The sequence below is a fragment of the Papaver somniferum genome, chromosome 11 (assembly GCF_003573695.1).
Source record: "Papaver somniferum cultivar HN1 chromosome 11, ASM357369v1, whole genome shotgun sequence".
Classification (NCBI taxonomy): domain Eukaryota; kingdom Viridiplantae; phylum Streptophyta; class Magnoliopsida; order Ranunculales; family Papaveraceae; genus Papaver; species Papaver somniferum.
In genome coordinates, this window is record NC_039368.1 from 127,108,542 (window position 1) to 127,132,085 (window position 23,544).

The 23,544-nt window shown below is 38.0% G+C and overlaps 3 protein-coding genes across 4 annotated transcripts; 2 read left to right on the forward strand and 1 right to left on the reverse strand.

The window, feature by feature from the left end:
- Positions 1 to 2,229: 2,229 nt before the first annotated feature.
- On the forward strand, positions 2,230 to 5,511 carry LOC113320753. Its single transcript, XM_026568645.1, has 2 exons — positions 2,230 to 3,866; positions 3,988 to 5,511. Exons 1-2 carry the CDS (start codon positions 3,123 to 3,125, stop codon positions 4,060 to 4,062), a joined length of 819 nt encoding a protein of 272 aa, XP_026424430.1. The 5' UTR covers positions 2,230 to 3,122; the 3' UTR covers positions 4,063 to 5,511.
- Positions 5,512 to 17,422: 11,911 nt separating this feature from the next.
- LOC113323468 (acyl-CoA-binding domain-containing protein 1-like) lies at positions 17,423 to 21,165 on the forward strand. 2 transcript variants are annotated; one of them, XM_026571787.1, is made up of 6 exons: positions 17,423 to 18,041; positions 18,142 to 18,247; positions 18,364 to 18,458; positions 18,806 to 18,897; positions 20,293 to 20,390; positions 20,808 to 21,165. In XM_026571787.1, exons 1-6 carry the CDS (start codon positions 17,539 to 17,541, stop codon positions 20,967 to 20,969), a joined length of 1,056 nt encoding a protein of 351 aa, XP_026427572.1. In that variant the 5' UTR covers positions 17,423 to 17,538; the 3' UTR covers positions 20,970 to 21,165. The 2 variants fall into 2 exon arrangements, with proteins under 2 accessions (XP_026427572.1, XP_026427571.1); XM_026571786.1 differs by having other exon boundaries at positions 17,424 to 18,041; positions 18,361 to 18,458.
- A 189-nt stretch (positions 21,166 to 21,354) lies between these two features.
- Positions 21,355 to 22,620, reverse strand: LOC113323469. The gene is made up of 2 exons (XM_026571788.1): positions 21,743 to 22,620; positions 21,355 to 21,617 (listed from the first exon to the last, which is right to left on the reverse strand). Exons 1-2 carry the CDS (start codon positions 22,339 to 22,341, stop codon positions 21,392 to 21,394), a joined length of 825 nt encoding a protein of 274 aa, XP_026427573.1. The 5' UTR covers positions 22,342 to 22,620; the 3' UTR covers positions 21,355 to 21,391.
- Positions 22,621 to 23,544: the final 924 nt, after the last annotated feature.

The following is a 23,544-nucleotide window of genomic DNA, read 5'->3' on the forward strand; positions in this document are numbered from 1 at the left end:
AGTTTTCCATGTTTCTGCTTGGTTTCAGAGATAAAGCAGATGTCAGGATTGAACTTGGTCAGCATATCACTAAGGTATTTCTTGGTATGTCTCTGCCCAAGACCTTGACAATTCCAAGCTATAGAGATAAAGAATTGCCAAAAATATGAAACTGGGGGGGTATTTTGAGGTTAGTGTTCTAGTTATAGGATCATAGTAAACTAGAATGCACTAATAAATACAAGCATAGGAATGGTTCATGGGGTAGATTATAAGAAAAGAAAAGATAAGGATATGTACCTCAGAGCTGTGGAGCAGGTATACAGGAATGTGATGGCTAAAGCTGTAAAGGATGCCGCTATTGAGACTAGACAAGCCAAGAGTATCAAGCCAGGTATGCTTAATCATAGTGCATAGAGTGATGTTAAGGAAAACTAAGCCACAACAACAAGTGTTTATTTGTTTTGAAACAAATCAAAAAGAATGTATGATAACATGTGAATGGGTTTTATAATTTTTTTATCAGAGTTTAAGTTTCTTTGCACAAAATGGGTGTGAGTCTTTGTGAACTGAATGCAAAGTAGGTAAAACTTATGAAAGAGCATGAGGACAGTAGTGCAAATCCTTCTAGTGTGAATGATCTGGGTGTTAACATGTTTCCGATCACAGCTAGAGCTAGATTTTAAAACAATGCTAATAATCTTAGAAAAGTGTAGACTTTGAAATTGTATTAGAAGGAGGGTTTTGTAGCCAGTAGAGCAGAGTTTCAGTGACTTACTTCATGTAGGATAAACTAACCAAGAGATTTGAAGCATACAAGTGATAGAAGCAGTAGGTATCCATGTGATTTCCCAGTAGTCAAGGTAAACAAGATACCTCAGAAATAGGGATGAACGTAAAATCTTCAAATTTGTGTCTTCTTTGACTTTGATAAGCATCCATCTAAAGGTTAGAAAGAATTTCCAATAGAGAACCCAAGCAGCAGTATCAACTAGAGGCCTCATAGTTGGAGGGAAAAAAACCTGTGTTTCAAATTGAGCTTTGCTAATCATGATAAATTGGGGGAAAACTTCAGGTCTGAAATTTATTCTGAAATTTATTCTCAATCCCTTGATTTGAAGTGATAACTTCCTGAGATAAACTTTCCTCTCCTTGGAATTCAGACAAATGGGTGTCCTGTATTCATCAGTATGCAGGTGAATTTTGTGATTTTTGTTTTTTTGGTAACCCTTGTGATGTGTGATTGTTGGAATGTTGGTGAAATTTGTGATTTCTGTGAATTCTGTATAGTCAATGATATCTGGGAAGTCTGTAATTTTTGTGATTTCTGTGATTGTTGGGGAGTCTGTGGTGAGGTGAGTTATAGTGATGCAAGATGTTGTAATGGCTGCCATCGGAGAGAGGGAAAAGAGAAGGATGAGAAGATCAGAGCATATAAAAAGAACACAGAACCGAAAAGAGACTGTTAATGGAGTGAAGCAGGATCAGTATCAAGCATAGGGAAAAGAAGAGGGGTGAGAAATGTAGGATCCAGAGAGAAATGGAGGTTCCGGTGAGAGGTACGGTGAAAATTAGCTGTTAGGACTAGTCGTTAGCATAATCAAACACTAACCAACGGCTAGAAAAAGTCGGACAGAGGAGGAAATCAGGTAGGGAGAGAGGGGAGAGCTTCATTTTTTTCTTTTTTCAACGGCTAGCATTTTAAACAAAGACTTTGGAGAGCTAAAACGGTTGCTTAAAAAGCAAATCACACGGCTGGTAGTAACATGTCATAAGTTTATCAGTACAAGACTGTTCCGCACGTGCATATGCACATGCAATCTGGAACGGAGCCCATCACTTTTGTGGGCAGCTCAGGATTTAACACCGTTTGTAATTGTATAAAAAAATGAAACTACGGATACACCCTCACTTTTATTTTCATACATAATTTGTGTGGGCATGAATAAAGGGCAGTTTTGGAAACTCAAAATTTGCAGCTTCAACCCTATTCATGAACAGTGCCTAAGGGGTCTTGCCTTTATAGAATAGAATAGATATAATGTCACCGATGTGCCTGACACGAAGACGTTCACGTTCAAGCATTGGACGCAAATCTGATGCAGACACGTAACCAATTTTGGCTTTATGGCTCTTTAGGCTATAGTGTTGCACATGTTTCAATGCAGCATAAAAATTCCAAACTTTTTAAAAGATGTTACATTTTTGTCTCCGGCGGCAGACAGGCGATCCTGAAGGGTTTTGCGGCGAAGGAATTAGGGTTTCTTTGATCAACCCTCTTTCTTCTTATGCGTTTCCTCTTTGGGAGGTAGATCTCTTCTCTCTTTGATTTCCATTCTGTGGAGCATCAAACCTAGGTTATGGTTGTTTAGGGTTATGCCTAGATCACGCCTTCCTCACGGTATAGGAGAATCCCATGCTTCACCGAGTTCTGGTTCGTTCTTCCATTGTCCTTTCAAAGGATACGATGGTTGTGGAGATGGAGTTGGAGGTAGAGGGTATGCTAGGGGGTCTTGGATTATGCACATCAATGATAAATATTTTTTCTATGGGAAGGAAACTGCTCGATGTAGACTTAGACTGGAATCTGCTCATCATGTGTTTCCAGGTTTGTGAGGGGGTACTTTCTCATCTCCAAATGTGGTTATGCTCTGAATGTATGAAGATTCACACTTAGTCGTTCTTGCAAGTCTCAGCTGCACCCAGGGGGTTCCCTTTCCAGTCCCTGGAATGGTAGAGAAGCTGAGTTTATTATACGCGGTATATCTTGTCCTCATTCTCCCCTCCCTGCTTTGGTTCTCCCCACTGATTGCGACAGTGTGGGTGATCCCCCTTCCCGTCCTGTCAGTCTCAATTTGGAATTGATAAACGAGGTTTTTCAGAAACAGTTGCGAACTGTTAACCACATACCCCCTAAATGTAAGTTACAGTTCTCACGAGCTTTGAAGTTTACTTTAGATAGGGTTCTGTCAAACCCCAGGGACGTCATAAATTGGGTTCAATTACTGCTCCTGCCTGTTTGTGTCTTGCATTTATATATTCCCAAAAACAGTCAAGAGGAAAAATCGTGTGTTCGAAAAAAGTTGCAGATTGCTTCTATTAATCGTTCTATCTCACAGTGGTTTGAACCCAATGTTTGTTACATGCTGATTCATGAGTTACTGGCAGAACACGATCGGAAAAACCAGCAGTCTAAGAAGCCACAGCGTAAGAGGGTTAGCCAAGAAGTTTTAAACTTGAGGGTGTGCAAAAAGAAGATTAGGAATGGTTTGTTCACTGTTGCGATTAAGCTTTTAACTTCAAGTGGCATCGCTCCTGTTGGTGAAGACACTTTGAAGGGTTTGCATGACGATCATCCGTTTGCACCACCTCCCATCATCCCCACCTCGCCAACTGTTTACAGTAGTGTCGTCACTTCCAGATACATGGTACTTGGCAAAATAAGAAGTTTCCCGAGAGGGACTTCTTGTGGCAGGGACGGCTTAAGAGTACAACACCTACTTGATGCTCTTAACGGTTCTGCTGAGGCCGTTGCGGACGAGTTATTGGAATCTATAACGGGGGTGATAAATCTATGGTTTGATGGTTTCTGCCCTGCTCAGTTGGGAGTTTATATAGCTAGCGCACCTCTTACGCCTCTTCTTAAACCTGACTGTGATATCCGTCCCATAGTTGTCGGCACGGTTTGGAGGCGACTTATGTCCAAGGTTGCAGCATCCGCGGTTGGTAAACAGTTGTGTACCTATTTGGAGGATTTCCAGTTTGGTGTTGGTGTCCCCTGTGGAGGTGAAGCAATCTTACACTCTGTCAACCGGCTTATCTTAGACAAAGGTCATTGCTCTTACATGACGACGTTGTTGGTAGATTTTCGCAACGCTTTTAATATGGTAAGTAGAACTGCTATGCTGCAAGAGGTTAGATCCCACTGCCCGTCCATTTCTAAATGGGTGGAATTCTGTTATGCTTTTCCCCCTATGCTGTATTATAATGATTTATCTTTGCTGTCAGCACAAGGGGTTCAACAGGGCGACCCTCTCGGTCCTCTTCTTTTTGCCCTTACTCTTCATCCTTCGGTTAAAATGATCGCCGAAAGGTGCCAATTGGACCTTCAGGATTGGTATTTAGATGATGTTACCTTGATTGGGGACACTTTAATGGTTTCCAAGGCCTTCAATATCATTCAAACCGAAGGAGGTAAGTATGGGCTTCACCTGAATGTTTCCAAAACAGAGGTTTTTTGGCCTTTGTTGGATGTTAGATGTGTTACTGCTTTCCCTCCTCAAGTCAGTAGGCCAGTACATGGGGTCAAGCTGCTAGGTGGGCCGGTTAATTTGGATCATAACTTCTGTAGTAATTTGGTTCACAGTAGGGTGGATAAGACTACAGCCTTGATGGATGCAGTCTTGAAACGCAGTGTGAGTTGCACTTACTGAGAAGTTGTGCAGGGGTTTCTAAACTCTATTTTTCCATGATGACTACTAGGCCGGAATACCTTGCTGACTCTCAAGCCGCCTTCGATGCACATTTGTCTCAGCACCTGCGTCACATTATTACGATTGATGGACCTGGGTTAGGTTTGCTGCAGTTTCGGACTGCTTCTTTGCCTCTCAGATATGGTGGTCTAGGCATTTATTTTATGGTGGATGCTATGCATTATTGTTATTTAGCGTCTCGTATTCAAACTCAGCCTCTTCAGACTGTCATCCTTTGTAACACCCATATACAAGGCCCTGATATTGGCCTTCAGCGTGCTCTTGAGTTGTTCTCTAATGTTTGTGGCCCTGAAGTCAACGTCGATGTTACTGCCCCCACCCCATGAAGACTTTGGCAGTTAAATATTTTGATGTTGTCATGAAGGAGATGCCTTCCAAATATGCCATGTCTACGCGTGACAGTGCCCTTTGGCAATGTAACAAAGCTAGTCATGCCCAAGATTTCCTCAAGGCTTTGCCAATTGAAGGGCTTAATCAGAGGGTTGGTGCCAGAAAATTTAGTGTTGTTTTGAGCTATCAGTTGGGTATTCCTCTTTTCCCCGAACATAGCTCCTGTGCTTCATGTAATAGAGACATGGATTTGGGGATCATGCCTTGCATTGTGCGAAAGATGTTGGTACTAAATACCGGCATGATATTGCTCGTGATTCTATTGTAGACATGTGTTATCGGGCTGCAGTTCCTGCAAGGAAGGAAGTGGATTTGGGGTTCTTGTCCAATGAGGGGAATGGTTTGCGTTCGGCTGATATACTTGTTCTTAACTGGGATAATGGTCATGATGTTTGCTTCGATGTCACTGGGGTGTCACCTTTCACAGGTAATTGGGCTAAAACCTTCCGTCCAGGCGATGCTTTGAGCAATGATATTACTCGTAAAAATAAGAAATATCTTGATAAATTCGTGGCTCAAGGGTATGGTTTTGGTGCTTTGCCTTCACAACACTCGGTGATCTGGGGGAGAATTTAGTGGATTTACTGAAGCGGCTACGTAACCATTTATCTAGGTTTGATGTTACGGCTAAGAAATGTAATTACTTTTTCCACAGATTAGGTATTGTTATTCAGAAGGGAGTTGGAGCCCAGTTGGTTGTTAGGATTCCTTCTAGTTTTATGAAATGATTTGTAATTTCTTTTTATGATTACATTTCGATATTATTGTTTAGGAAATGTAATAATATTATTTTTGTCTTGTACGCGAAACGTACGGAACGGCATACGTACGCGTATTATTCGTTTTGACGGAAGATAAATTCGGTCCACTATTCGACAACCATTTCTAATTCGGAACGGGATACGCACGTGTATAATTCATTTTAAATATTTGAATACGAGATAGAAAATTCGGTCCATATATAATATTAAATTAATAAGTATTCTTAATCTTAAAAGCCTAATTATAATATATGTATAATATTTTATGAAAAGCACGGGAAAACATGGAATTCTATGGTTTACATATTTGGGCTCTCATGTCTTCTTGTGGATTACATTGTTGGAGCAGCAACAGTAAAGTCTTTAAGTTTACCTAACTGATATTATTATATTATTTTCAGTTCACTCTAACATCCCAAAAGGACCGAACAAGCCAACCGAATGGTAAATTTATCTTTGATAGTAACACAAACAGAGAGATCTCTTACACTCAGAAAATAATTATCTGCACTCAAGTTCAATTAAGGTTTGGCTAGTAATGAATGGTAGTTTTCTTTTCTTAACAAGACGAAACAATGGGTATACAAATGGGGTGACATAAGTATAGCAACAATCAAATGAACGAAGTAAATCATGTAAAATATAACAGGGAAAACATCATGAAAATTCCGAGTGTTTGTAACCAACAATTCATTGAGAAAACTCAGTCTTTTTTATTTATCTGTGCAATGTATGTGGGGGATTAGTGACTCTTTGAATACTTTTCAATTCTGCCTTCATTGAAGCTCTGATAATGAACTTATCCTTCACTGCCAGCATCCCCTGTATGTATAAACTTAGAAAAAGTAGTCTTAATTTGATAGGTACTCGACTTCTGTATTGAAATTGGACTTTCATAAAATTCCAAACACAATAAGTAAAGTTTCTTTTTTTGAGTTTGTAATTTTTGAACCAATCATACGTTGTAAAATGTCCTTATCAAAACTCTCGTTTCACAAAACTCTCGCTTCACAAAACTCAAAAAATCTTATTTCGGTCTATAAAAAGCGAGGATGTCCACAACATCTAACGTGGGAGCTTATTTGATAGCCATGTAATATTCCTTGCATGCCTCGGCCTTTAAGTCTTTGAATACCCATGTAATATCCCTTGTATACCAGTTCCAACCGGCAATGGCGAATCTACGGGGTGCCTATGGGGTCACCGGCCCCCGCAGGTTTTGATTTGTTTAAAAAGATCTTACGTATTTTTGGTCACCAATCCCTCAATGCCCCCATAAAATATCAATATTTGCGGGAGTGTACAGATATTTGAAGCCAACCTTTTCTGTAACCTATATATATCTCACTCCCACAACTACAAAATTATCCTAAATTAAGGATTTCTTATACTTTAATAAATCCTTATTTTAACGAAAATTTCTAAAGTTTGGTTCATCTTCCTTCTTTATTACTGCAAGTGCAAGAGATTTTTTTTACACAAAATTGGTTTAAAAGATCAAAATCAACAATTCCTAGGTGAAAAGGACATTTAGATTTTGATACTGTTTAAATGAACAAAAATGTAAAAATAGCCAGGATGTAAACAGTTTCATCCTATCCATTTTCAAATACTTTTTCTTATTTTTAATTTACATCAGGATGCATCCAGTTTCATCCTTGCTATTTTTTAAGTTTAAGTCAGGATGGATCCAGTTTCATCCTTGCTACTTTTTTGGTGTCCATTTCACCATAATAATTTTTACTTGTTCATTTGAACCATGTTTTAAAAATATTTGGACAAATGACCCATTTTCCGATTTTTTTATTACATTAAGAACAAAATGTGCCCTCATAAAATTTTTGTTCTGGATTCGCGGTTGACAACCGGTACATATATTCTCGTTATTACATAAACGGTCACCAGAATAGAAATTTTTGCCAACTTGTGCAACAAAAAAGAAAAAAGGTATACGGAAATTAGCTTATAATGAAATTAATGATCAAAATCTATATTTTAGCAGAGTACAAAAGACCAAAATTGGTGACGTAAAAAAAAATATTACAAACATAAGGATTATAAACTTGTAAGTAATCTCAGTTTATTCGAACATAAACTTGTAAAAAAAATAAAAAAGAATTCCTTATTTCAACTACTTAAGCTTCCACCACAACAGGACTCGTCATATACCATCACCAAACACCGATGACCGACCGATGGCCATGGCCCACATCAACTCCGACACAAACTTCTACTCATGTACAGTTTATGTATAGTCATCCACTTCCAACACATTAACCTCCAGCCAGCCCCCACTACCAACTTCTCTATCAGAAGCAATGCCACCTTGAGATGCTTATGTGGAAGACCTATTAAGTATTAAGCCATTATACTACGTTTATACCTGTGCGACAACGTGTCCCATGGATTTCATCGATAATCCATCTATTTTGATCTTCTTTAAGACCACACAAAAGAAAGAAAGAGAAAAACGAAAGAGAGAACAAAAAGAGGACAACAATTTAACTTAGGAACTACATACCAAATTAATGCTTACGAATCGACAATCTCTTTCTCACATTGGGCTGTAATATTGTCACGTACGTATTATATAGATTAAAGATTTGAATATGTGCCCGGTCTTTGAAGTGCTTGGCCAAGGATTATTGTTATATGAAAAAGAGTCCATAAATTTGGTAGTTTAAAAGAAAGTCCTAATATGGTAGGTTAACCATTTCCTAATTAAATTTGGATTTTCATGAATTTCAAGCTAATAGTACGTTATCAAGTGTCTTCACAAAAATACTCGTTTCACAAAACTTAAAAATGCCTATTTCGACCAATAAGAAACAAGGATTTCCTCATCGTTCAACGTGGGAGCTTTAATTGTTCAGGCCTTTAAGTCTTTAGATGTTTTATTTCCTTTTGAAATGATGATCAATATTGGTGTATAACCAACAGTGGCCGGAGGAAACAATATCATTTATATAGGGCACCCAATTTTTTTTTTTTTTGCTACATGTTGTCAATCTATTACGGAATTGTGGACACGGATTTCAAAAATCTTTATCATAAATTTTTGGGAAATGTATAAAACAGTCCTACAGTTAGGACCCGATTTACAAATTAGTCATACAGTTACAAACTATTAACAAATCAGACACACTTCCGTTAGTTGAAGGGTTAAGCCAGTAGGCCCCACCAAATCAGAGTTATTTGGTTGTGTTACTCATTGATTGTGTATGTATTTTGCTATTTGTCTGTGCAAGAAAGATGTAAAGAACCTAGTTAGGGTTTGCAGAGAAGAGATGATGCTGGTAATAGAGATCGAGCAGATGAAGATGGGTTTAATCTTGAAAACCAGAAGAAATTAGAGATGGGTTTTTCTCATTTGAAGATTTAAAAGGGGTTATGTGGGAAATTGTTGGTAATTTGAGTTTGAGATGAATTTAGGGTTCTTCTTGAGATGTTGCTGATTTATGGAAGATTGAGAAGCTGGTGCTGTTAGTGAATTCAGATGAATGGAGATGGGCTTAGAAGCTACAAGAATCAGGGAAACAATGATGGTTGTTGAGCTGAGTTTGCAGTTGAGCAGGTGCAGTGGCTATGAGTTGGAAGCTGAGGCCAAGAGAAAAAATGGTTGCGAGTTGAGATGGATGTGGATGTCAGTGATTGAAGTCAACAGTGCCTGGTGTTTTTAGGTTGATGCTGATGCTGCCAATAACGGTGTAGTGACTATGGAGACAATGAAGCTGCAGTTCAGTGAGATGGTGCAGAGTAGTGATGATAGAGTCTGTAATGGTTTTGAGAGTGGATGTGCTGTAGTTGGTGGTTAAGAAGATGTTGTTCCTGCAATGAGTTTGTGATTGTGCTGGTGACAGTGAAGGAATTGATGGTGGTTTGCCTGAGATTTATGCGATGTTTGGCTGTTGTGACTGAATGGATACTTGACGTCTATGTATGAATGATGCTATTGAATTGCGAATGCATAACTGCAGGTGGAAGCAAGAGCTGAGAAATTGTTGCTGAATGAAATGATAAATGAATGTTAGGATTGAATGTATGGAGGCTGAAAGAATGTGTGTTGCTGAGTTTATAAGATTGTAGGAGAGAATTTGTGTTGAGTTGATTTGCAGGCAAGGATTAGTTGTGCCATGAACTGGTTGGTGGTAGTGGAGTTGCTGCTTTGTGATATTGAGCTAAATTGCCAGAGAAATGGAAGAAATGGTGGTGTTTGATGCAGAAACTGAGATGTTGGGTGAGATGGGTTAACTGCAGTTAAATATGATGAGTTAGGAAGGAGGGTATTTTGGAGAAGATTAACACCGTTTTCCGCCAAAACCGCCGTGTCACTCAAAATATGATCATTTTGTAAGTCATTTACAAAAATACGATGATTTTGTAACTGAATTATAAAAAGTATGACTATTTTGTAAATGGCCCTAAATCTTTTGTAAGAAATTTTAACTCTTCTCGTCTTCCCAACTTGATAAGTTTCATATGTCACTTGTCAGTACTTGACCATTTTATTCTTGATACAAAAAGAGAGTTTGAACTTGGTCGATTTAGTTTGACTCCCACGTCGTCTTCTTCTTGTATCTTGCATTTTTGGAACAGCAGTGTAAAATTCTAATTGGTCTAATCTCTGAAAAAGATATACCTGAATCATTTGAAAACTGATATTCTTACATTTGTGAGCTCTTAACATTTCAATTTACTCCAATGTCTAAAAAGCTCCCAAAAAGTTTGAGTGAATCGTAAATATCTCTCACGCTCGAAACTAATTATCCTCAATCAAATTCTTATTAGGTTTGGCTTGAGGCTCGTATCAGATGAAGGTCTCCGTTTTATAGAACAAAAGATACACAAATGGGGTGACATAAAGTACGTCAACAATCAAATGAACAAAAGTGAATCATGTAAACCTCAATAGGGAAAATATTAAGTGTGGTCGATGTACATTTGTGGCATAGGTTATGCTTGACTAGTAAGGCAACCCCTAGTTAACCTCAATTTTGTTGAGTCAACTCAGCCGATTCATATGACATGACTTGCGTCACAAAGAGGACACTTCCCAATCTGGCTTCCCGGTCAAAACATGCCAAATCAACGCTTTACCAAGTACGTCTCTTCTCACTTGACCCTAATTCTGATTACGTAAAAACCCTAGAGTACCTTACACGGAAGGGATATATGATCATGAACAGCCGAGGAGAGTATTCAAACAAGAAGAAGATCTGAAAATGGACGACAACGAAACCATGAATGAGCCATTAACGCCGCATCTGCCAGAAGAATTAATAATCGAAATTCATTCCAGGTTACCTCCTAGATCTCTCTTAAAATTCAGGTGTGTATCAAAACTTTGGAGCGTCCTATTTAATAACCCTAAACTTATTGACATGATGAAAATTAACTTCAGTATCATGATTGTGTATCGCAACGATATGTACTCTATAGATAGCGAATCATCATCATCATCATCATCATTACTTGATAGTATGGAGAAGATTCACTGCCCAGACGTTGAATATGATGGATATGACTACTCTAAGACTAGTTTTGTGGGTGGTTGTAATGGCTTGTTGTGCATACACATTGATAATCAGTCTCCGAATGATTTTAGTTTATGGAACCCAACTGCTGGGATCTGCAGGAGAATACCGAGTCCACCTGATCAATTTGTGTTTGATTATTCTTTACATTCTTACCTACCAGTCGTTAGATATGGGTTTGGTTATGACTATAAAAGTGATCATTACAAGTTTGTATGTATTACAACCGATTTACACTTGAAACGGTCTGCAGTTCAGATCTATTCACTTAGATCGGATTCACGGAAACAAGCCAAACGAACTCATAATATCCCTTGGGTACTATCTTGGCAACCCGACTCAACCCAGTACCAATACGGGGTGTTTTGTAATGGCGCACTTCATTGGCAGTTCTTCTCTTCGTCCACAGACTTACTTGCTTTAGATATGACAGATGAGCTCATTAGAGGAATCTCACCACCAGAAAATTCAAATTTCAAGAATTCCAATGACACTGCATGCATTGATGTGATGGACAAAAGGAGTTGGTAGAGTATCTTTACACTGTAACTAGAGACTCCAGATCCGTTCACTGGTTTAGAAGGTTCTACCATACTGCTTGGGTTACTCGAGGCAAAATGCTACCGTACGTGCATAACCAAAAACAAGTCATTGCTGCATACGACATGCATTGCGTCATGAAGAGGAGGACACTTCCCAAGTTCCTAATGAAAGTTTATAGTAGTAGATTGGCTTTTTTTATTATTAACGTACAGTAGTTGAAGCTGATTATTTTGTTGTAGGAAATGCATTATCTTATTGCCAACAATATCCAGAACGTGTTAAAGAATGTTGCATCTTTAAGATATTAGAAAGCATTGCGAATAAACTGTTTGCATTCTTAACCGGAGCTAATCTAGCATGGTGGGAGCGCCGCATCTACTCAAGTTAGTCACCTTAATTATCTTTGGCCTTTTATGCTTTTCATAAATAAATTGGTTAATTTTCTATCTCTAAAACCGTGTGTTATAGGAATTGAAGTGAACCCATATCGTCCACATGACTATGCGATCAAAGGAGGCAAACAAATACATCTAAAGAGCTCAAAGAGCCCTAAAAGAGACGAAGAAAACCCTTCCGAGACCTCAAAGGAGTACTCCCGGACAAGTGATGCGGAAACAATGATAGAGTGTGTATATCAATTCACTTCAAGCGCTACTTAGTGCTAGGTAATTCTCTTCGAGTACTATTAGTTCTTACATTTTCAAAGAAAAAGATGGCACATGACTTTTCGCATTAACACTTTTTCATCTAGTCGAATGTAGAAGACTGTAGAAGTGATTTGGTGATTGTTAATGTGTTATTTCAGTTCCTTGTATCAAACGTATATACGAACAAAAATTGGTGCACACACAAGTGGTCGCATTGGTTCAATGTTTGTTATGTCTGCTTGCTGAAATAATAGAGTCAATGAACGAAGCAAGAATGAGCAACAATATGAGTTGCAAATGACAAGCTTAATTGAGACAGCTATAAAGTATGGAACCACAGAATGTCTTAAGATATTTCCCAATATACATTCATTTGATATATGGGGCAAAGAGGGTCTATTTAAACTGGCTATTGAAGAGCCAAATGAAACAGTATATAATTATATATGCGGAAAAGAGCCGAAAAACAAGTTCATTAAGCTACAGTTCATCCTGGAAACCGTGAAAGTATTCTACATTACGTTGCCAAAATAACCCAATATTCGTCAGCTCAACTCTGTATCATGTGAAGCCTTTCAAATGCAAAGAGAAATGCCATGGTTCAAGGTAAGCTGCATGTATATATGCATGGTTCAAGGTGAGATTTGAACAAATATCATATCTATGTTTAGTAATCTGAATTATTTTGTACAGGGAGTAGAAAATTACATGATACATAAGCATGTATACATACGAGACAAAGATGGGAATACAGGTGGCGATGTATTCATGGAGAAACACAAAAATATGATGGAAAAGGGGGCGAAATGGATGAAAGATACGTCTGGGTCGTGTAAGCTAGTGGGTGCTCTTGTAGCTACAGTTGCATTACAGCTGCCTTTACTGTGCCCGGTGGGAATATAATAACTAGTGGGTGACAATAGTAGTCCTAACAATGGTATCCCAGTTTTGTGGTAAAGAATTCGTTTGTGGTCTTTGCAATGGCAGATGCTTTGTCTTTGTTCTCCTCTGTCACACCGGTGCTCATGTTTCTGGCTATTTACACATCTCGATATTCCGAAGAAGATTTCAAAGTCATTGCCACAGAATTCGATAATAGGTCTTGGTACTCTTTAAGTGTACAAGCTTCGGTAATCTGGCTGCAGTTTTAGTGTGCACCAATTGTCGCCCAAAATTTTCACCTAGGTAATGTTTGCAGTCATTCATTGTTTAAGAACCCTGATTTTGGGCATACCTAAATCTTTCTAGGCATACAAAACAATAGTCCCATCTTGGGTGACCTTATAAGGGGTACCCTATGGGTAGTTCAATTACCTATATACCCTTAATACAAAAATCTAAAATCAGTTTTCTAAAAAATCAAAATCAGTTTCCCATACCATCTCTTCTTCTTCCTCCTCCTCTAGCTAAACTCTTCCCCCTCCTACGAAAAAAAAAATTCATCATCGTGATTAATTGTCGATTCGTAAAAATTTGATCGTCGATTAAACTCAACCACATAATGACTCTTACAAAGAAAAGCAGGGACTAGGCAAACCAAATCGTCTTCTAATCCATCAATTGAAGAAGAAGAACCGATTGAAGATGAAGGTGTAGAAACTGAAAATCAACCACCAATTGAACCAGAATTGAACCAACTGCATCTCCAACTCCGGAAATGAGTTGGGTTCATCGATTAAATGAAGGTGTACAAACCCAATCTCCTATTTGCTGTTTTTCATCGATTAAATGACGGTTACAGTGTTGGGTTCGGCTCAAAATTGAGTTGCGTTTTTAGCCGAACTGTTCTTCACAAAAGCTTCCTGTAAGTGTATATGAACAGTTCGGCATGAAATTTCATGAAATTTCAAGCCGAACCTATTCACAGATAGAGATGCATAGGGGTTCGGCGTATTCGATAATCATAATATGTGCCGAACCTAGCACATTTACGAGGTTCGGCTATTACGAAATTCTCAATATGTGCCGAACCAATAACAATATTTTAACCCAAAAAATAACAAATTGATGTTCGGCTCATACGATTTTTGAAATATAAGCCGAACCAGTAATTATTTTTTTTCCGAGCTATTCAGGATGTTGTTCGGCTTACTACGAAACTTTCATATAAGCCGAACTAGTGTCTAGCAAAAGGGTTGGAATTGAAAATTATAGGTTCGGCGCATGCAGTAAACAGATTCAGTGAGCCGAACCGTTCATCAATTGGTAGATTCGGCTCATAGATGTGAGCCGAACCTCAACCTGTTTCGCCGAACCATGATCCAAAAAATCATCTAAACAACCTTTATAATTCTGAAAATTATCTTAATCACTAAAGAAAATATTTAATCACTAATCAATATTACTAACACTAATACGTAAAGGGCAGATTTGCCATTAAATTTTTTTGGGTTAAGGGGTAATCTGATTTTGCTATTTCACAACCTTTTTTTGTCTTTATGCAGTATGCCTAGTAAGATTTCAGTATGCCCAAAATCTGGGTTCCAAAATTTTCACCTCGGTAATGTTTGCAGTCATTCATTGTTTAACACCATCTCCCTAGCAAACTTGACTAGAAAGTGGGGCTACCAGCCCAGTGGGATTGAAGTTATTTACGAGAGCCCAATGGGATTTAGGCACCCGCAGACTACGAAGACAGCTCCCAATACCCAATCTAAATATAAGTCGGGGAGCTTAGGGGGAGACCAAAAAAATAATAATATTATCATTGTCAGGCCAACAATTAATTTTGGGTATCGTGACACGCATAATTATTTTTTTGACACCCATAATTATATGAAATTATTAAGAATCAATACATAACTCGTTATGCATACTATTTTTTCAGGTATAACTCGTTATGCAGCCTAATTTTTCAGGGGTATAATTGGAAGCGCAACTTGGACATAACATATCGAAAAATCCGCGCCTTGGAATTTTAAAATTTTTATATCGTTGGAAATCTTTTTAAGAGAGCTACACAACGAGTACAAACAACAATATCAATTTTTTGTTTTTCACGAAAAAATCGGAGTTGATCATCATTTTAGGTAAAATTTTCGAAAACTTGATACATAACCATTATGCAGCCACCAAAAAAGATGCATAACACATTATGCAGACGCATAACGAATTATGCAACCATTTTCTCGACTGCCTAACAAAGTTATGCATTTATAACAAGTTATGTTGCCATTGTTTTGGTTGATTTTATTGCGTACATAAAAAATTGATGCATAATGCATTACACAGCCATATTTTCCAATGCATAACAGGTTATGCATCAATTTTCTCGATGTATAATGCATTATGCAGCCATATTTTCGAATGCATAACAGGTTATGCATCGATTTTCACAACTGCATAACATGTTATGCAGATATTATTATTGGTGCATGACAAGTTATGCAGTCTTTGTTTTTGTTGGTTCCGATAGTGACAAAAAAGTTGCTGCATAACATGCTATGCAACCGTTTTCTGGACTGCATAACAAGTTATGCAAAAAGAAAACAAAAGAAAAAAATTGCAGATAGTGTTATGCAACCAATTTTGAGAACGCATAACAAGTTATGCAACAAATTTGTAGATGCATAACCTGTCATGCATCACTATTCACACCTCTATTTTCTTTTAAATTCACGTCACACGCACGCCAAACCCATCATCCGTTGCCACCACATTACCGAAACCAGTACATCGTCGCCTACGCTTGACCAGAAGTTTTTCCGGAAAGGCATCAAATTCACAAAGACTGGCAGCATTCCGACTGTTGAGCTTACCACTAGAAATGGCAGCTCATTGTCCCTACTAAACTAAACAGAACAATTTTTTTTTGAGTGTAAACGACATAAAAAAACTAGTGCATAAGCACTCATTTACAGCCAAAACATATCCACTAGATGTTCATTCATCCACCAACATCTCTGTAATTCAAGTTCATTATCATCCACTCTACTAACACAAGAGTATTTCAACCCACATCATTCCAGTTGCAACAACCCATTTCTATTATGTAACGCCCAATCAGTTCATGCCTTTACACAACCAAAATCATCACTCACTCACATAATAACAAGCATGAACATGCTCAAACTTCCTTCCTCTGTAATTAACAAACCACCAATCATCTCTATTTCAAATCTAACTAAAACCCATCTAAATTCTATAATCACAAAACAATTTCGCAATACAATCTTAAAATCAATCAAGAGAAAACTCTCAAATTGAACTCCATATTACCTTTATGTTCTGAATTTGTATCACCTCCTGAAGCGACAACATCACCATGATTTTCCTACCAACCCTTGTTTTCTAAAATCCCCTTCAATTTCAGATCCACCACCAACTCTTGTTTTCTCCTTTACATCAGTTCTAATCATTGAACTCAAGAACAAACCCTTCTTCATCGTAACGGCCAAAGCCCATCTCTAATTCGAATCAATACCATCTTCATCTTCTCAATCTTCTCCATGCCCTAACTGTAGTTTCAGAACACCACTCTCCACATCTCAACCCCCATCTTCTAAATCTTGATACATCCACAATATCTTCTGGATTGCAACACAGATTCAGATTAGAATCGAAATTCCTTGCTGCTGTAATTTTTTTTCCTGTTCATCTGCAACCCTAACCATCACAGAAAACCATCAATTCATCATCTCAATCTTCATAGCAGCAACAGACTCAAAACCCCAGTCGATCTCATAGCATATTCATTACCAACAACAACAAAATATTCTCTTCAATCATCACCAGATTCGGCAGCAGCTTCAACTATCTTTCTGCAACAACACAACCATAGCTCCATCGACCTCAAATAATCGCTCTTCTCGATCTGATTCAAGTGTTGATGAAGATTTGCAGTTGGGAGGAAGAAGAAAAACGAATTGAAGAAGTAGTTTTCTTTTGAAAAGAGTAAAACCGAATTTTATAAATTATGGGTTTTAGAATAATTTTTTCCCCAAAAATGGGGGCGCCTGAAATTTTCTGTCCGTGGGTTTCTCAGTGGAAAAATCTGACAGAATGGGTCTCAATGTAGTATTGTGGTTCACTAGTTGTCAAGTTCAAAATCGGTACGATTTATAAAATCCTAGGTTTTACATTATTTTCTCCGTCTTCATTCCAAAATTCCCACTTCTTCTTCTTCTTCTTCCTCTCTCGCTACAGTGAAATCCATCAATTTCATCGAAACAAATTCCAATCGGAAATTCCCATGATGATCAACATGGGAGGAGATTGGCAAGAAACAGCTCAATCGATCATAATCGGTTTAATCTTCTCATTCCTCGTCGCCAAATTAATTTCCATGGTAATCTCAATCAAAGATGCAAATCTCAAAGTAACTCGAGAACAAGAAGATGAAGATGATGATAATACAAAACCTAATCAAGAATCAACATCATTACCAGAAGTTAAAGAAGAAGAAGAGATTGTTGAATCTGATGAGAAGAAGAAGAAATCTAGTGCTACTACTAGGGTTGTGAGTGACAGTGATGAAGATGATGATGATGATTGGGAAGGAGTTGAAAGCACTGAATTAGATGAGATATTTAGTGCTGCAACTGCATTTGTAGCAACAGCTGCTGCTGATAGATTATCACAGAAGGTGTCCAATGATGTTCAGTTGGAATTGTATGGTTTGTATAAGATTGCTACTGAAGGTCCTTGTACATCTCCTCAGCCTTCTGCTATTAAAATGACTGCTAGAGCTAAATGGTAAGTGGGTAATTAGTTAGGTTTTTTTTTTTTGAATTGTTTTCGAATTGATTTGATTAAGTTGAGGATTTGGGTGTAATTGGTTGTTTGTTGTGTGAAGGAATGCTTGGCAGAAACTTGGTGCAATGCCACCTGAAGACGCGATGGAGAAGTATATTACGATTGTTAGTGAGATTTATCCTGCTTGGATATCTGGTTCTTCTGTTGTAAGTGTATTTTTCGTTATTTTGATGTGAATTTTGCTTTGGTTGCAATGTATTTGTATGTGTGGATAGTTCTGGCTTTTGATTTTCTGCAATTTGAACATGGGGATGATTAGAAGAAGCATGGTGGGGATAAGGAGGGAAATGATTCGAAGGGGCCGATGGGACCAGTTTTCAGCTCGTTTGCGTATGAGGAAGAATCCGATAATGAACTGTAAGGAGTCTTTAAGGAATATATGTTTACAAGGTTAATTTTGTTACTTTGGAATGTTCTGTGACTGAATAACGGGCTTACTGATTGTTAGTTTTTGTTTAGTGTTCAAGACACATCTTAAATTATGTATGTGTGCTAAGATTGTTAATATTTCTTTAGGTCTATAACTACCTCAACAAAAACTACGAAATTAAAACAGATAGGAAACTTTCAAACAATATTACTAGCTTTTCGGTTCATATATAGAATAGTCATGAAGTGATACTTTTTCTATTTTCTTTTCTTATAGTGCATTAAAGTTTGTTGATGTTGACTATCTTCTTGGTCGTATTGTTTTCTTGTTTCAGTAAGATGGAAGCTATTCATACATCTGCAAGAGAAGGAGAGTTGGATAATTTGGTGAAGCACATAGAGAGTGGTGTTTCTGTGAATCTTAAGGGTTAGTTGCTATGAACACTGAATATTTTATTTATTTACCAAAAATACTAGCTGATTATATCCGATTTAAGATTCTTCCAGCCCGTATGTGTTTTTCGTTATGGGTTATATAAAAGAGGATAAGGTCTCGACCATCCTGATGACTAGCATATCAACAGATTGGTGTCTCAGTGTTTACACGTCTGTCTTGTCGAGCAGATGTAGTTTTTTCCACCCTGCCCTATATGAGAATTGGTAAACCAAGTGCTATTATCTAACTGGAGCTATTGGTGTTCTACCATTTAACAGTTAAGAACATTCAATTCCTGTATTAACTTTGAGGACATATTAGTGGTATGCTATTTAGCCACTCCGAATAGATCATGTTTTTAGGACTCCGTGATCTCATTTGTTCTGATTCTGCAACATTTCATTCGTAGTTCAGGATGAGCTTGGCAAGTGTTCCAACTTAAAGAACACATAGTTTTGCAATCTACATAGAACAGTGCTGCAGTAGCATATATATCCGAAGTATCAAAGTATACGAAGCTGTGTGCCTATGTCTTCTATATAGCAATTTGCACCTTCTCTGCCATTATTGTGAACGTCCTATGTTATTCTAAACAAGATAATTTCTCTGTATGTTTCTTGTCCTGCTCCCCATCCTACTAGACCCTTAGCTGTCTCCCTCTGATGTTATTTCAGCTTGGTTGAGCAAGATGACTTTTTGAATTCTTCCAACAAACATCAGTTTATCTTGAGTCCATAAACCAGATATGTGATTGTAGGTTCATTTGAGGATTATGACCCAATCTTGAAAGGAATAACTTGGTGAAATTATTGTCACGCTCTTAAGAATGATGGACTAAAAGTTCTTTTCACATGCCTGTGGTTCTCTACTTGAACTTTAGCTCTTGCGAACATTAGAATGAAGGCTCACTTGAGCTTTGATTTCCTGTTCTTGCAGGGAAGTGCTGAGAGGCTTGTGAAAGCTGCTGCTTGATTTTTAATAGGAAGTTAGCGTACGAACACATTAGTGTTAACTTGCAGGACATGTTAGGGATATGCTATTCAGCCACTTTGAATAACTCATGTTTCAGGACTCGGTGATCATATTTGTTCTAATTCTGCAACATTCTTTTATAGTCCCTTCTTATCTCGGCAATTTTTTCCAACTTACACTACGCACAATTCTGCATACTACATAGAACAGGACTACAATAGCATATATATGATGTATCAAAGTGTCAGAAGCTGTGTCTCCTATTTAGCAGATTGCACTGTCTTTGCATCTATTGTGAACTTTCTTTGTTTAGGCAGGGTTTTGGGGCCTGTTGTTAATCTTTGTATCTACCAATCCGAAACAGTTATATTAGTCCTCTGCTAATAAAAAGTAAAAAAATTGGAATAACTGCAGATAGCGAAGGACGCTCTCCATTGCATTGGGCTGTAGACCGAGGCCACCTTGACATGGTAGAGTTGCTTCTAAGCAAAAATGCGGACGTGAATGCTCAGGTATGCCAAAACAGCATCTCTTCTGTTTCTTGTTCTTGCCACCTACCAGAGACTGTTCTTGTTCTTGCCACCTACCAGAGACTGTATAGGTTGTATGTATCTCCAACTACAATTTGACTCCAGAGATTTGGTGCAAGGAATGTAGTATTGAATGGGTCAACTTTTTCACCCTCTTGGATGATTTACCATCTGATCCATACCCAGCTTTAATGCATGTGTCACGAGCCACATTGCAAGCAAACTTCATGTTCCATGATGGCTGTAAAAAAATTGGTTAGAGCACTTCATATTTTTGTTTCAATTTTGCGAGCTTAGGGAATGTTAGTACATCTGTTTGAAATACATTATTCACTTGCGACTTATCTCAATATTCGTTACTCATTGATTTTACTGGGTGTCTCTCGCTATTTTTCACAGGACAATGAAGGCCAAACTCCACTGCATTATGCAGCCATGTGTGACAGAGAAGCCATTGCAGAAATTTTAGTGAAGCAAAACGCTGATACCGATGTGAAAGACAACGATGGCAGCTCTGCATCTGATCTTTGCGAATCAAACTGGTCTTGGCTGCGTAAATAGATGATCTTAACCTTTCATTTCCCATCCTAAGATTTTGTGGATCTAGTAGGGTTTAATGCAAATCCAAATTTTGAACCTGATATTTTCCCTGTCTTCCTCAGTAGCACATCTTCATGGGTGCTTTAACTCATTACTGTATTTAGTTGGTTTATAAAAGGAAAAAGGGCTTTTGTAAAGAAGCTTAACGTCCCAAAAAGTGTCTATATGTCTTAAGTTGGGGCTTCAATTATTCGCCTCCTCTGATCTATTCATAAGCTAGCTTGGATCATCTCCAATACTTTCAGTTACATATTTTACATCGTACCAAATAATTACAAAACTTCAAAAGATTTGAAAAATGAAAAATGCCCATTTCATGAAGCGGACTTGCAAAAGTTTTGCAGACATTTTCTTCTTCGATAAAAACTTTAAACCTCCAATGGTTAGGACTCCGAAGGAAAACAAGTATCAGAACCTCCAGTTTTCAGTAAGAACCAAGTATACGTACTCTTATGGTAAGTACTTGGATCAACATCAATAGCTGCTAGTAGATTCTCTTCAGCAGCATCTACATCGTTCCGCTGATGCCACAAAAACAAAGCGTACCGGCTCAAAACTTCTGCATCAACTGGTTCCGCTTTCATCGCACGCAGGAACATTTCTTCAGCTCTGGCAAACACATTGATTCTGAGTCACCGATTCAAGAACAAAATGGTGTAGTATGAACATTCTCGCATTATCCTGAGCTAGTTTTAATAAAATGTTCTTGTTCAAGAGTAGAAGCATTACAATACCTGTTGTTATCCTTCATGTTTTGGTACAAGAACTGCGCGTAATTGGCAAGTATCAATGAACTACCCGGATTCTGGTTTACCAGACGCCCGTAGTAACATCTCCTCCCATTAAGACTGCTATCTTCTAAACACTTATCTACCTTGGTCGGCAATGAATTCCTGTTAAGTACACCGGATGTGTCACCACAAACTGCATTCGCAGACGACATTACGATGAAATCAGCTACAAGATTCATAACCAGCGGAAACAGGTTTGGAGATTTCATGCAAGTTCTCTTAAATAACAAAACCATCGAATCACTCATTTCTCTAGAAACTGTAATCGGATTCTCCATTGCTGTTTCCCCGGTCGTCGTCTTAAGAAGCTCATCAACCATGAGAAGCACAGAAGATATTGATTTCACAATAGACGAATGTATAGTCATGGGCACAACATCAGCCACATTGGACGTTAGCCTTGTCTTCATTTTAATGATTTTCAAGGATAACGGAATTCCATTACCGTTCACCGTCTCCATGGATAACTTTGTTAGAAACGTATCTATATCACCGGAAAACATAGTTTCCGGTGATATTGGTGGCAATATTCTCCATGGCATGGAGGTTCTACATTCTTGATATGCGGCATTTCCAATTGGTTGCTGCCGTAGCTGCAAAAGATTGCTCTTTTAGGTGGCGGTCGTGGTTTGTCTCTTTGAACCCGCGAAAACCACCATGATTTCTTTTGGAAGGTGGAAGATTTAAGGATTTCAGGAGATTGAAATGGTGGTCTTTTGGATGTTGAGAAATGTGATAATGGAGTTGAGAGTGAAGACATGATTTATTTATTTATTTTCTTTTTTTCTGATTTTTTTTTTGTTCGTGGATTTTGCAGAGAAAGTGAGAGTACAGAGAGAATTAAGAGAATTCAAAGAGGAAAATGCGAAATATTTGGTCAACAATCTCAAATATAAGCGGTTGATTAGGAGGTTTTGTGATTCTTAATAAAAAAAGATTAACGGTAAAAATATTTACAAGTGGTAAAAACAAATTCACCTTGTTTTGGGGAAATTTGGCTTAGTGTCCTAGAGATGGCAGCTGCCCCATGTAACCATGTTATTAGATCTGCTTTGATACAGTAAATTCTCAATAAAGTAATAATGTTAAAACTCAAAAAATGTTAGAATCATCTTCCTGTAATAAAGAAAAGGGGATTTTTCAACCGTGGCCTCCTTTTTTACAACAGTGCCCTTGATTATCTCACTATCACAACAATGTAACAAAGGGTAACACTGTAACTTTATAATCACTTAATTTGGATATTCGTTTTCTTCAACCTCTCCTCTTTTTCTCTAAACACCTCCACATCAACAGATTACAACCATCACCACCAAGCTAGCCAGCGCCATTGTCACTAACGTTGTAACCAGCAGCAGCACCACCACTGTAATTAAGCCTTCCGCTAACTTTCATGAAAATTAAAATTAAAAATTCAATTCATCGACGAATCCTTGACCACCACCACTCCCATAACCAATAGCACCACCACCACCGTAATTAACCCTTCCGCTAACTTTCATGAAAACTAAAATTAAAAATTCAATTCATCGAAGAATCCTTCACCACCACCAATCCCATAACCAATAGCGCCACCACCACCGTAATCATCGGCTAACTTTCATGAAAATTAAAATTAAAAAATCAATTTTTTTCAATTCATCGACGAATACTTCACCACCACCACTCCCATAACCAGTAGCACCACCAGGTCCACCGGCATCACCGTAACCGAGTAAATCTTACTAAAGGCCTCTTTTTTGGTC